The following is a 12,959-nucleotide window of genomic DNA, read 5'->3' as shown; positions in this document are numbered from 1 at the left end:
CTGCTATTTCCTGGCTTCTGAACACACCTATACAAACAATCTTATCACCAATCTAAAATAAGACAATTCTCATTTATTACAATAACAAACTTATTTGAGAAGTTTATCCTCCTCAGTAAAATCGAATTCGTCCAAACATTCAATGAATTTCGCCACAACATGTGACCATTCCATCACATTGCTGGCTGGGTCTAGATGCTCCTGCATCAGACTCCCAAAGTTTAAATTAACCATGATCTCCTGATCATGCACTTCATGCATGTGTCCTCCTGGATCCCATACTTGGTTTGATAGTCTGTCCTTGATTACTGCTGTTGTTGTTTGTTCCTCAAGTCTTTCGCCTTTGTGCTGCAATGCCTCACTATCTGCTGCTGTCCTTTTCACATACCTTGCTGCTGTTTTACTTACTTTAATTTGCAATTCTTCATTCCTTGCTGGCTTCCTCATCAAAAGATTCGACTTATACAAATCTGCTATCTTATCTGGAAGTTCTCTCAAAAGTTCTGTATCATCTTTACTAACTGCGTTGTTCGCAATATTTGTCTTTAATCCTCCTGCACTCTGGCTTTCTTCAATATCAATGATCTTCAATGACTCAGTGTATCCCTTGAATTCAAAAATTCTTTTGCCATCCTCCTTAGTCTGCATATGACTATGAGTAGTCATTCCTTCAACAGTCTTCAATAACTGTTTATCTTTCCTTAAGTCAATGTGACCTGCAAACACACAACAACCTTTAGTTTTCAAAATACAATACCTTCGATTTTCTTTTGATGCTTCAAGCACGAATCCTCCACCATAGATCTTTTGGATTTCAGCGGATCCTTCTTGCGATGATTCCAATTCTCCGAGTCTTTCTTTCTTCAACAAATCAATATGAATTCGCCCAGGTTTCCTGAACTTATTCATCAGCTTGTCATTCCACCTTCGTTGCAATAGCTTCCACTTCACCTTTTTTTTCAGTCTCCATCTGTACCTTCGATCTTCACTTATCTTTCTTTGTACTATCAGACCGATTTCTGGTTCTTCATTCTGCTGCCAACTTCTACAATTTTGCAATTTAATGCTTTCCTCAACTTCATTCTCATGTAGCTGATCATTCCTCCCAAATTTCTGGTTACTTCCACCTTCGTCTTGCTGAGTTAATATTTCTGTCTCTTTTATGCCTTTGAGGACATAACCTCCTTGTTGCTTCTGATCTTTCATCTCACCTTCATATAATCGCTGCTCAATTTCTCTGATTTCAGCATCATATTTATTAATGCTGTCTTCGGCATCTTTTCCTCCATCAGGTTCTGTAAGCTTTGTTTCTCCTTTGGGTTCCTCGAGTAATCTTTCCAAGAATTCTATCTCCTTGTAAAATCTCCCCAGTAGATCATCACAATTTTCCTTCTCAGCTTCATTCTTTTCCTGGCATTCTTCCTGAGTTGACCTGCTTTCCACATCATCATATTGTAAGCATCTTTCATCAATTCCATTAAACAAATTCATCGGTTTACCTTTTTGTAGTCCCACTATGGAATTGTCTTCAGACTGCTGGTTTATATCAACCTCATCTGACTGTTTCATACCAAACAGGATTTCATCTATGAACTCCTTCTGTTGCAAATGATCAACACCTTCTTCTTCTAAAAAGGATTCTTCATCATACTTTACCTCAAGAGTTTCATTTCTGGTGACAACTTCATCAGGCTGTCCATCACCCTCTGCATATCCTGCAAACATACACAAACTATAAGCATCAAAATCACAAGGCTTCATTGCCTCATCTGCTTCCTTTGTCAACATATCTTCGAATTGTTCTGAATTATGCCAATAGTCTATGAGATCTTCAGCTAATCTCTCATTATCCTCTTCACCCAACATTTCACCTTGTTCCGGTTTGCAAATGGAGACTTCCAATTCTACCTCTACTTCTCTGAGTTTCTCTGATTCCTCTTGAGCACTCAATATCTGCTCAATCTTTCTCAATTCTTCTACTATCTCTGACTTCACTTGCTGATTTCTCCTTTCTCGTAGCCTTGGCCACTTTACTCTTTTCCTCATGGTCCAAACACTTTTCCGCAGCATCTTCATCAATACTCCAATCTGGAAATCTATCTCAGCTTTCTCTCGGTCAAACTCTTCTTGACTCATCCTCATGCCATTTGCTTTGGCATCTTCCTTTCTGCTGTGGCTTCCTTGTGAACTTCTGCTATGACTATCTGTAGTCATTTCCTGCTCCTCTCTTTCCATGAGCTCTTCGCACCTCTGCATCAAGCCTCTGCAACAGTAAGTCCTCCTTACTGCAATCTTACCTCACTAAGCTCTCCTCACTCAGTCTTTTGGTAAGCACGATCCACTATCTGGAATCTTCTCCTGAGCAACACCTTTGCTCTCTCTAGGCTTCTGCAATCTCTCACCCTCTCTTTCGAAGACACTTCAATTGTCCTCTCTGTCCAATCTCTTGTTGGATTCTACAGGTTCACTGCCACTCCTAAGGACTTTCCTTATTCTGCTTTTAAGAACGCATCAGGTTCTTCTCTCTCGGCTTTTCTTGATTTATATTGCTGCAGTATTCACTTTTTCTGATGTTGTCACCTCTGCTTTGAATAGATTTCCTCACAGCTGCAATCTCGTACTAAACTTCATTCAGAAAACAAACTTATTCAGTTTCAACAGAGCCAAGCTCTGATACCAAAAATGACGCAGGGAAATCCCTGCAAACCCAGAATCACACTATGACTAATGCATATAAAATACATCTCAGCAAAAAACTACAAATCCTGGCAATTTCACAAACATTTTTACACACCAACAGTGAGATTCCCCTTAAACCAATGGCGCCCTCCATGAGACCGACTCATCAAACTGAGGTTCTAACATTGATTCGAATCGAGCTTTCGATTCAATCCTTTTATTCAAGGTTCGATACATACACAGGTTTCACAAATTGATATTAACTGAAGAGGATTTCAAAACCTCTGTTCCAAATCGAACTGCCCCTTCCAAGCCATAATTATACCACAATCAGAAATGGTTTCGCTCCATTAAGAAATTGCCGCACTTATAGTTTTGACACCTCTGATCCAATACACCTTTTGAAACTGCGCCTTTTCTTTTGCTCTGCGATTGAACGATCGAACACCGCTCAATTTAAATCCCGTGGATGTGATACCGGATAGCATCTGGATGCTTCAGCGCAATGGGTGCACGAAACCAGTATCACTGGTGTCACAATCAGTACCGACGCAACAGACGCAGTTTCTAGAAGTTCTCTCACTGCAAGTGATCGAACGAATATCCGAAATGCTAACGTAATTGCATGAATCACGTAGCGATACAAGAAGCCAGCGAACTGTGAACGCCGTCACGTGTTCGATTGAGGGTTCCTTCCTGAAAAGCAATTGCCCAAACCATCCCAGCCTCATGGAGTATCCAGAAAATAATAATGGAGGAGTAACGTGTGTATATCGCACACCTAGCCACGACAGACGTGCTGATTATCACCAAATTCACTTTATGTCCAAAGACCAAGAACATTTGGATAAAAGCTCAGTGCTTTGCCCATCAAACGACCTTACCTGACCGGTTACTACTTGAACCAAAATCTTTTTGAGGAGTGAAAACAAACCCCTTTATGATAGCGCTGAACACATTATCAAACAATTCGGATTCAATACGACTACACTTATTGCTATCGTCGTTCACCCCGTTTGTATAATAGATATATATCTATTTACAACGCTTCCGACGCAATTCAGTCTAAATTGACAATCACATAATTTAATGCCACGATTCTTGGCAATTCAGTTGCTCCGATCCGATTTATCGGAGATCATCAATCGGATCTTTTGCAAGGTGTTTTCACTTCCAGCGCCAAACTTCCTATCCGATCCAAATCGGCATCCAGAGTTTAACATCGCTTAACTATTCCTCGACTCCACATCGCCTATGCGAATTCGCTAATCCGATGCACATTTCAAAGCCAACATATGTATTAATTCGAGTCTGGTCAGAAATTCCGCATCCACCGCAAGTTTGATGTCCTATAGATGAATGGTTTTCTTTGAGTGTCTGCAACGATTTGGGGATGATGAATAGTAGAATGGGGCTGATGCGTGACATAATTATTTTGGGAATGGGGACCTATGGTCGACGAAGATGTGCAGTTTGCTAAGAACTGCACGGAGGAAAGTCGAGCAGTCCCGCCATGACCATCTAAAAAACAATCTGAAAACCTTCACATCAATTTATCAAATTCCACGACGCATCATATAAAAAGACACACGATATTTATTTTATGCACAATACACAAAAGAACAGAGTCTCGCAATCGCCTCTATTACATAAGAATGAACTCTGTATATAATTTATCCTACATAGTCGCATCTAAAATGAGCTTTCGCTCCATAATAAAAACTCTCGCTATCTCTAACAGATCACTCTAAAAAAAAATCACTCCACACAAGAATCCCCTGCCTGATCTAACTCCACTCGTTCTCAAAAAACCCCTTTATCATTCTCTCGCTCTTATCACATCTTCCATTAACACAATCTTCTGTTTTTAGGAATAGTAGCAGAAATATGCTATTTCCTGGCTTCTGAACACACCTATACAAACAATCTTATCACCAATCTAAAATAAGACAATTCTCATTTATTACAATAACAAACTTATTTGAGAAATTTATCCTCCTCAGTAAAATCGAATTCGTCCAAACATTCAATGAATTTCGCCACAACATGTGACCATTCCATCACATTGCTGGCTGGGTCTAGATGCTCCTGCATCAAAAATGTAATGAAGTGTATGAGGATTGTGAAGAATGGATAATAACTCTTGCTGGGAAAAAGTGAATTATGGCATACAAAATCTCAAAAATAGCAATTATGCTCCTTAATTCTGGACTTTCTGCTAAAATAGCTAAGTTTGACCAGTGTTGACTAGCCACCTGTTGACGTCGAATTCAAGTGTGGATAGGTATTTCACCATCCTTGTACATTTAGGAACAAACTCCAGCTCTTCGAATTTTCTAATCTGTCATGCAACATGTCAAACCATTAAGCTTTTACAGGAAGTTGCAAGAACTTGCAATTTTCTAGAAATTTCGTTTATGCTCATGGACTTGTTCTTTAGAATTTCTCATGAAATTAGTCTTCTGAAGACCAATTGTGCGCTCAATTAGTTTCCTTAATGATCAGTTGATCATCCGAAATCCGCAAAAAAACTTGGCATAAAGAACATAAGTATGTTAAAAAAGAAATGGCCAATTCCTTAATGATTCTTACGCAAAAATTAATGCCAAATGAAACAGTTTAAGGAGACTCAAAAGCGTAATTTTAGTCTAATTCCTAATGTTGATAACAGTCCATTTTTAATAAATACCCCTGAAATACAAATTACTTACTTGTGTCATATGGTTCATGGAATGTGCATGGCAAAAAGCTTGGCATTAGAGTTTTGTTGTGTCCTGCAGATTAGTACGTTACATAAAAGCATACAACAAGAATACAAGCATAGATTTTAATGCCATCTATAATTTTCTAAATGTTCTATAAATGAATCCTCCTAATTTGCTTCCAATTGAATTTTGTTCCGTATTATTATCCCTGAAGTCAGTAATTTTCTTATCTCTTTCCATTCCTTGTTTATTTGGATAATAATTCAAAATTTTAATTGTTTACAACAGTATGACCAAAAGAAAGCATATTTCAAACCATAGCATTAACAAGTTTGTTCCAGCTCTTCCCAGCTGTACTATTTGAATTTGAACCAAGGGGAGTAGTTACTTATGTTGATTGTGTTAATGCATGACAAATTATTCAATGTTGTGCCTCCTTTAAAGGTTCCCACATCCTCATCCCTTTTCGTATTATTCTCCTCTATAAGACCATCTAAATGCATTTGATAAATTGTCGAGACCAAGAAATTAAAATGCCCATGAGCATGCCGATATTTCCACTTAACACACCTGGATCATTATCGTGATCATAGAACATTTCACTTGAGTCGACAGAAAATCTATGTTGATTCCCCAAGGCAGAAGCGGGTAATGTTTTCTACCACCTGTGTCATGCTAGGCAATTCCTTACTGTAATGTCTACAAACCCTCGAATCAATGGAACAGAGCTTGGCTTACATAAGTCTTGGGTTACAACATGAGGAATGTACATAATTCAATCAAATTAGACTGCCATTTCAAAATAAATCATATTCTTTGTCCAACGCCAAATACGACGGGCCAATCCTGAAGCCTCGACGATTTCTCTTCCCATATCTTTGTAACTTGGCATGTAGTTTCTCTTCCCATATCTCGAATCCATTTAGACTGATAGGAAGGGATTTGATGGCCATAAAAATCTGCTTTACTGCTAGCAAAACACATAATTGTCTGTGCATTAATTTTAAAAACCGTTTTTTCTTCACGCAGTCCCCAAAACAGGGTCCCGAAGAACTGCGATTTCCTCTCAAACCGTTAGGAATCCAAGCAAACGATTTTGGGTTATGTAATTCATTCTGTTCCAAAGAAAACCCATGTCTTAGTTTTTCCAAAAAAGATTTGGTTTGATAACAGAACATGTTTCAAAATGACGTTTCAAAACTGTTGCATCTTTTGTTCGAGTTTCCAATCAGAAAGGATGTCGAAATCATACCCAGCTCAAGGGCCAAGTTGCATGCTTTTAGAATAGTTTATTACTGCAGTTGTACATTCAACATTGGTCTAGTTTTTGAGCCTTTGAAACTAAGAAACCTGATCTATAATGTGCGGCATCTGACTTCAACAGATGCATTGAACAGAGTTACAGATCCTTTGTTTTCAGTCTTTCCTTTGGGCTTTCTTGTTATATTGTGTCAGATTATTCTCTGTTGAAAATCAAAGGTGTTCTTAACTGGGTTGAGAATGTCGTTATTATCAAAGTTGAGAATGGCACGTTAATAGCTTATAAAGGAGAACTTGGAGATTATTATTGTCTGGCTGCAAAAGCTGTAGGGTTGCCTTGCCCAGATTATAAGCGCATGCACGAAGGTTTTAAAATAGCATATACTAATATGGCAAAACAGTACCCATGTTTTGGACATGCTGCAAAGATGCCTAATGTACAATGGTGGAGGAAATGTGTTAAAGATTCTTTTGATAAGGTTGGCTATTCATACGACGAAGAAACTTTTGAGAGGATTTTTGGACGCATTTATTCTTCATTTGGTTCTTCTGCACCATACACTGTTTTCCAGGATTCAGTGCCTTTCTTGAGATGGGCCCGTAACAAGGGGTTTCTCGTGGGGATTGTAAGCAATTCAAAATATCGTTATCCAGATGTTATCTTGCCTGCATTGGGTATGAATAAGGAATTTAACTCATAATTTCTAAAATAGAGTATAGCTTGGTGCTTTAAGCTAGTACACTCATATTTCTTTTCTTTTCTCGTTCACCATTTAATTTGATTTCACATGAAAGAGATAAAATGTGCAGCAGCTTACCTCCTAGCAAGAGATTTTTATTTAATTTTGAAAATAAATCAAGAGATTTTTTTATCTTCTTGATCACTTGAAGCGCAAGAAGAGAGCATACTAACCTATTGATTTGTTTTTTATTTTTTATTTTTGCAGGTTAGCATGGATGAAGTGCCTCTTACCTAAATTTATTCATGAGAAATTTTTATGATTTTTTTTAATTATTTTTTTTGAAAACAAGGCTAAAGGAAAACTTTAAGAGATCTCATTTTTTTTTTAATCTATTCTACCTTTACCTTGAAAGATTTTTTTTTTTTTCGAAGTGAAAGAATGCTTCCAGTGAAGCCATCTACGGTCTAAGAATTCGAAAATGCTCACATCAAGATTTAAATTTTTTACCTTATGCTTTGCAAACATGTGAGTAACCTATCTTATTCATGGAGTTGGCGCAAGGTTCTTTTGAAACCAGTCTTTGACATTTTCCTTGCTCTCCAAGATGTACCTGTTCAACATCTTTAATTTTCTCATCCTTAAATGGATTAGTAAGAAATGGGGGGTTTTAAAAAGACTGAATTTGAAACTAATTAAATATGAAAAAAAATGCTCCAAGCTTGAACACCTTTATGAAGATTCTGTTGTCACCAGGTTTCACAAGTTAGTCCATAAAAATAAACTGCAATAAAAATAATTTCCTAAGTCTATCTCCAAATCATCCTCCCCGACAACGACGTCAAAATGTTGGGTCTAAAATGCGGATGCAAATTAGAGTTTCATTTACTATCAATCCGAGTAAGTAAACTTCAAGGATCATCCAATATATATGGACTTAGAGAAAAACTAAACCATGCTAGGTGAAGAATCGCCAAAGTCCCTTACAGGAGGTCTTTCATTGGGATCTGCAACACCTATTTAGTCATTTAATCAAAATGAAATTTAAAGACCTTGTGACAAGTGTAAGAAATATTAAAGCTCCCTTACAGGAGACTGCTCATTAATATTTCTAATCATCTTAAACAAAAAACTATTTAAACTAATGAAATTAAAGATTAAATAACAGATCAGATTCATTGAAAGAAACATTAATACTTTCTTACGAAAGGTCATTCGTTAATAGTTCAAACATATGAACCTAATGAAATTACAAACAATCATAAAATGAAAGCTTACCAAAACAAAAGTGTACTTGCTAAACGATGGGGGGCCTTCCAAGGATTCACAAGCACATCAAAAGAGAAGCAAAATGTAGAAGATCAAAGAAGCTCCATTTTATTTGTCTTCAATTACAATTTGCAATTACAAGTTCTGCATTCCAAGAGGTTCTAAAATCTCCATTACAATGATTCCAAATTCTAACTTCTCATTACAAACTTATAAGATCCTAAGGTACTAAATTCTAACTTCTCAATTCTAAATTCTAAATTCCAAATTTACAAATGAAGGAGATAACACTCCTATTTATACAAAAGTTATGATAACAAACTCATAAATGTGGATCCACTATTCCCTCTTCAAATCCACATATCTCTCAACCAATGGTGACACATAATCCCATCCTCCATGATCTTCTCCATGAGGTCCATGATCTTATCCACGAGGTCCATGATCTCCTCAAATTCGAATTTGAACATAGAGTGCCACATAAAGGTGCCATAGAAGCTTCCTTTGTACCTACACATGTCAACAAACTCATTCTAATTATTAGGTATAAGTATATGGATATTTTTTTTAAAGTTTAACCACAAATTCTCTTAAAAATACTAAGAATTAATAATATTTTGAAAAACACAATGGTAACCCATTTAATGATGAAAGTGAAGCTAATGTGATGACATGGTGCTGGAATAGAGGTGAGAAAATGTGTGAATGGAGTGAAAGTGGATGTATTTTAAGGATAATTCTTAGGGCCCAACAAAGAGGCTGATTTATAAGGCATTGATCTATCTTTTCTATCTTTTTGTGAGTTTCATAACATTTGGTATCAGATCTTTGGATTCTAGGGTTTCGGTGCTCCAAACAGGGTTGGTCATATTTCAGAATTGGTTCTGAGATATGGGAGGGGCCTAACGGACCAAAGAGGGTCGGTCAAGCCCATTGCTTCACCCCAACATGAGAGGCTCGGCTATGAGGGAAACTGTCGGCTAACGAGGGGATCCATCGAGCCAGTGCTGTAGCCTTCAGACGGAGGGGCAAGGTCCCGGAGGGGCTTGCACTTCCTAGTGCAAGGATTTCGATGCATCAAAGTAAGATCCAGGTCGGTCATAGCTTTCTCGAAAGCCTGTCCCGGAGCACTGTAGCTCATCCGATGAGCGAAAGCGTACCATCAAGGGGCTTTAGAATTGGGCCCTCAAGGTTCAGGTTCCCAGCTATAAAATTCATGGAATTTTTGCTACAACATTTTTTTGCAAAGTTTCAGAAGCTAAAAGAAAAATATTTGAGATAAAATCGCGCTTAACCTCGGGTCTGAATTTTAGATCTTGTTTCACTATAGTCTCAAATATCTAATCTTAGGAAGTTAGGGTTTTTGCAAGCTCCAAAATTCCATCTCAAACAGGTCATTGTGGCATTTTTGCTATAATTGTTTTTCTACGAAGTTTCGAACTCTAAAACTAAAACCCATTTGAGCCGAAAACTTGGTGAAGCTCGAGCACGAATTGCAGATCCTTTTTCGCTATATTTTCGGATATATAGTCCAAGACATTTAGGGTTTATGCAGGCTCCCGAATTACATCCCAAACATGTGACCTTGGGAAAATCGTCATAACTTTGTCTCTGAGCCTCAGATTGAAATTTCGTAAGTAGTTACAGAAAGAAGACGGACTGTAGTTTTCTATGTATCGGTTTCAGGTCCTAAGGTCTAAACAGTGAGACATGGCATTTCGTCCAAGTTCGCTCTACGGAACTATTCTATAATCAGGTCATTATGGGAGATTTGACATAACTCTTCCTTGGAGAATCCAATCTTAATTAGACTTGTGGGGTTAGAAAGAGGACTTAGAGGGATCCTAGAGGACGAAATTTGAGACCTTGGAGATCTACAATTATAGAGATATAGAAGATTTAAGATCGAGCTCCTAAAATAAAGAAAAAGCGATATGAGGAAGTTTGATGGCAAGAATCCGGTAAATTGGATACTACAAATGGAGCGATATTTTGATCTACATGGTGTACAACTGTTACAAAAGGTACATATTGCATCTTCATATTTAGAACCGAATCAATTTTTATGGTATAAAGGGCTTTTTTCTCGTAAAGCACTTGTCACTTGGTCAATTTTCATGGAAGAAATGATAACACATTATGAGGATACAAAGAGTAACACCTTCTTTAGCCAATTGATAAATCTCAAACAAAAGGGTTCAATGGCAGAGCACATTGAGGACTTCTAAAAATAGAATATAAGGGTAAATAATATTCCAGAGAAGCAAAGGATTGATGTCTTCATAGGGACTTTAAAGGATAACATTCAACATGAGGTTCGTCTTTGGGGACCTGATTCATTGGAGAAGGCGTTCAGGTTAGCAAGAAAAATTGAAAGAGAAATTATGGAAACAAGGAATCCTACCACTTGCAACTATAAATATGGAAGTGTTTTTTCTTCGAGCCTTCCACAACCTACAAGGTTTACACGACAACAATTGGAAGAAAAAAGAGAAAAAGGGCTTTGTTACACTTGTGATAGCAAATACACTAAAGGTCATAAGTGTGTTGAAAAGAAATTATTTAACATAGATTGTGAAGAGGAGGAAGAAAAGGATCAAGAAACATCAAAAGAAGAGGATATACACTAGGAACTAGCCCTAGAGAAATAAGAAATGAATCCGACCATATCTTGTAAAGCATTAGTGAGAATTACCACTCCTCAAACTCTCAAGATAGAAGGACATATCAAGAAGGAAAAGGTTCAAGAAGCGAAAGATCATATCAAGCATCAAGAAATGAACCTGACAATATCTTGTAATGCATTGGCCGGAATTACCACTCCTCAAACTATCAAGATAGAATGATATATCAAGAAGAAAAAGGTAATAGTGTTGATTGATTCGGGGAGTACCCATAATTTTATTCATTGTAAGATAGCCAAGGAATCGAATTTCTTCCTATATCCAACACTAGAGTGTCAAGTGATGGTTGCAAGTGGAGGAACCATAAATTACTTTGGAAAGTGCCATAATATCAAGCTATCCATGGGAGAATATGTATTGAATAGCCCAATGCTTTCCATTCCAATGGGTGGTGTTGATGTTATACTAGGAGCCCAATGGCTACGATCCTTGGGTACAATAGCTTTTAATTTTCAAGAACTTTTCATGAAATTTTCTTCGGAAGGAAAGGAAGTTGAATTAAGGGGTATCACAAGGAAATCGGGAAAGATAATCATCTCTAACGGAATGACAAAGCTTCTAAAGAAAGGACAAAGAGCATTAATTGCACAATTATGTTCGCTAGAGGTTCCCACATCGAAATCATCTATTTATCAAGATCTCCAAAAATTCTTGGACAATCATTCCAAGGTATTTGAGACTCCCAAAGGCCTCCCACCTATTCGTGATCATGATCATGCTATTCATTTGATTCCAGGAAGTGTTCCTCCAAACATCATGTTATGAAACTAGCTCACAAAAAGATAGAAAAGATAGATCAACGTCTTAGAATTCAGCCTCTTCGAGGGGGCAACCTCCTTTACATTACAAAAACAAACAATTCTTAGATGATACAAATGAAAAGACCTCCTTTCTATATATAGGAGTCTAAGAGGTCATAATATAATCAGAGCCGACATAACAATAATAATGTAAGGGCACAATAATAGCAATAGTGGGCTTCTATGGGGCACAATAATAACAATATGGGGACTACATGGGTACAAAAATATAATAAGGGGGTTGTCCTAATAACAATAAGGGGTTACACTAGTAGTATAGGGGCCTAACATGCCCCTCTCCTTAAAAAAGTGTTGTCCTCAACGCTTGAGTAGTTCTTGAGGCTTCTGTATAAAATTCTTGTCCTCCCATGTGGAATCTTTAGCAGGTAAGTTCTTACACTTGATGAGATACTCTGAAATTGAACGATTTTGTAGCTGTCGAGTTCTTGTTTCTGTGACTGCTCCAGGTTCCAATATGATTTTTCCTTCCTCTTCAAGTTCTGGCAATATTGTTTGAATTGGGATATTCTGCAACTTTTGAATGAGTAGCCACACTTCTTTGTCCTTCTTCCATTCATCCCTTGCTTCGTTTATCCAATCTGGTTGGATAATAGAAATAGCACAAAACAATGCTTCCACATCCTCATCCTTTCTTGAGAGTGCATCTGCAACAAAAATTTTCTTCCCTTTTCTATAGATGATGTCAAAGTCATAACCCAACATATTTGTGACCCATTTTTTCTGTTCTTCTAAAGATAATATTTGTTCTAAAAAGCATTTAAGACTATCATGATCCATTTTTACCTTGAAGTGTCTTCCCATTGGGTAAGGTTGCCATTTCTTAATTGCATGTAGTATTGCCAACATTTCCTTCTCATAAAT

The 12,959-nt window shown here is 37.3% G+C and overlaps 1 protein-coding gene across 1 annotated transcript; it reads left to right on the top strand.

The window, feature by feature from the left end:
- Window positions 1-2,819: 2,819 nt before the first annotated feature.
- LOC149166596 (uncharacterized) lies at window positions 2,820-7,345 on the top strand. The gene is made up of 2 exons (XM_089430201.1): window positions 2,820-2,922; window positions 6,840-7,345. Exons 1-2 carry the CDS (start codon window positions 2,820-2,822, stop codon window positions 7,343-7,345), a joined length of 609 nt encoding a protein of 202 aa, XP_089286327.1.
- Window positions 7,346-12,959: the final 5,614 nt, after the last annotated feature.

The sequence above is a fragment of the Pinus tabuliformis genome, chromosome 5_1, assembly GCF_031772625.1.
Source record: "Pinus tabuliformis cultivar Carrire ecotype Pingquan chromosome 5_1, CPIR1, whole genome shotgun sequence".
NCBI lineage: Eukaryota > Viridiplantae > Streptophyta > Pinopsida > Pinales > Pinaceae > Pinus > Pinus tabuliformis.
This window is presented reverse-complemented; position numbering and strand designations above follow the sequence as displayed.

What these genes read in the sequence shown, in the direction of transcription:
- LOC149166596 (XM_089430201.1), top strand. Translation starts at nt 2,820, where the DNA reads ATGGCGCCCTCCATGAGACCGACTCATCAAACTGAGGTTCTAACATTG. An exon ending in AAGGTTCGATACATACACAG is followed by an intron (nt 2,923 to 6,839) that starts GTTTCACAAATT and finishes ATATTGTGTCAG; the next exon opens with ATTATTCTCTGTTGAAAATC.